Raw genomic sequence first — 1,100 nt, forward strand, 5'->3', positions numbered from 1 at the left:
AACGCACGAGCAAGTAACCAAGAACCATGTGGGTAACGTTACTTTGTCCAGTAAATGCTTCAGAGTTCCACTTGTACACTTAATCAATGATTTAAAGGGTTTATTATACATCTAGTTTTATTATACTTTGTACTAGAATTATCTCAAACATACAATATAATGTATTTCAGCAAAAAAAAAAAAAAAAAGTTGAAATTACAGATCATTTAAAACAGTATCCGTTTTCTATTCCTTCCTGTATACCAACATCCTTAACCATCCTGGCTGATGCAGAAAAGCCACGTGGCGTGTGTTAGTAGGCGATGCCAGGTACAAATGGTCTGCTCTGTGGAGTTAACTGGGAGCTGGGCTACGGCTGCAGCGAGATCATAATACACCATCTGTTTTAATAAAGGTTAGACCCGTCGTGGGCAAGACTCAGGGTGACCACCAGAAATTAATGGAAGAGAACGGTGTCAGGAAATCGGTTCGTTTTGTCTCTGGTGAGCAAAGGAGATAATTGTTTAAGCACCGCTGCCTTGCAAACCAACACTTAGAGGCGGGTTATTTCCAACACAGCCTCACAAAATTGAGGAACAGGTTTAAATATTGAGATCTATTCTATATAATTTCGTTTTAAAAAAAAAAAAAAAAAATCTGGTCTTCCCTCTGCACCTCAAACTTTTGTTAACTTGGAGATAAGTGTTCAGGTGTGTTCCCCCCACCCCGAGAAATGCTCTATAAGTTAAAAAAAAAAAAAAAATCAACCACATGGAGGAACAGTAGGCACAGAGAGTAACGTGTTGGTTCTGAGCTCGCATGCTGGAATTTCACGGAAAAGGGAGAAGGGCAGGAGGTGGAAGGAAAGGAGTTCACTTCTTTTTGCCAAAAAGGCTGAACCGCTTCTCTTTGTCTTTCTCTTTGTCCTTCTCCCGCTTGCCGGGACTGGACTCGCTGGTGATGGTAACAACGCTGGCTGGTAAGGTCTGGGCCCGGCTGGACGCTGGCGTGCTCTGGGTGCTGGCAGACACCTCGTGTTTATCAGAGGAGATGGCAGAGGAGATGGCCTGGATCCACGTGTTCATTTCCTCCTGGACCAAGGAGAGGCACAGGTGAGGCTC

At 43.6% G+C, this 1,100-nt stretch overlaps 1 protein-coding gene across 1 annotated transcript in view; it reads right to left on the reverse strand.

Moving 5' to 3' along the window:
* Nucleotides 1-9: 9 nt before the first annotated feature.
* SPTBN1 (spectrin beta, non-erythrocytic 1) overlaps nucleotides 10-1,100 on the reverse strand; it is a 153,577-nt gene continuing 152,486 nt past the window's right edge. Inside the window, exon 33 of the mRNA XM_023734522.1 lies at nucleotides 10-1,097. Within this exon, the coding sequence (XP_023590290.1) occupies nucleotides 852-1,097 (246 nt within the window). The 3' untranslated portion in view covers nucleotides 10-851. The remainder of the gene's footprint in view (nucleotides 1,098-1,100) is intronic.

Source organism: Trichechus manatus, unplaced genomic scaffold (assembly GCF_000243295.1).
Source record: "Trichechus manatus latirostris isolate Lorelei unplaced genomic scaffold, TriManLat1.0 scaffold00005, whole genome shotgun sequence".
NCBI classification, from domain to species: Eukaryota; Metazoa; Chordata; class Mammalia; order Sirenia; family Trichechidae; genus Trichechus; species Trichechus manatus.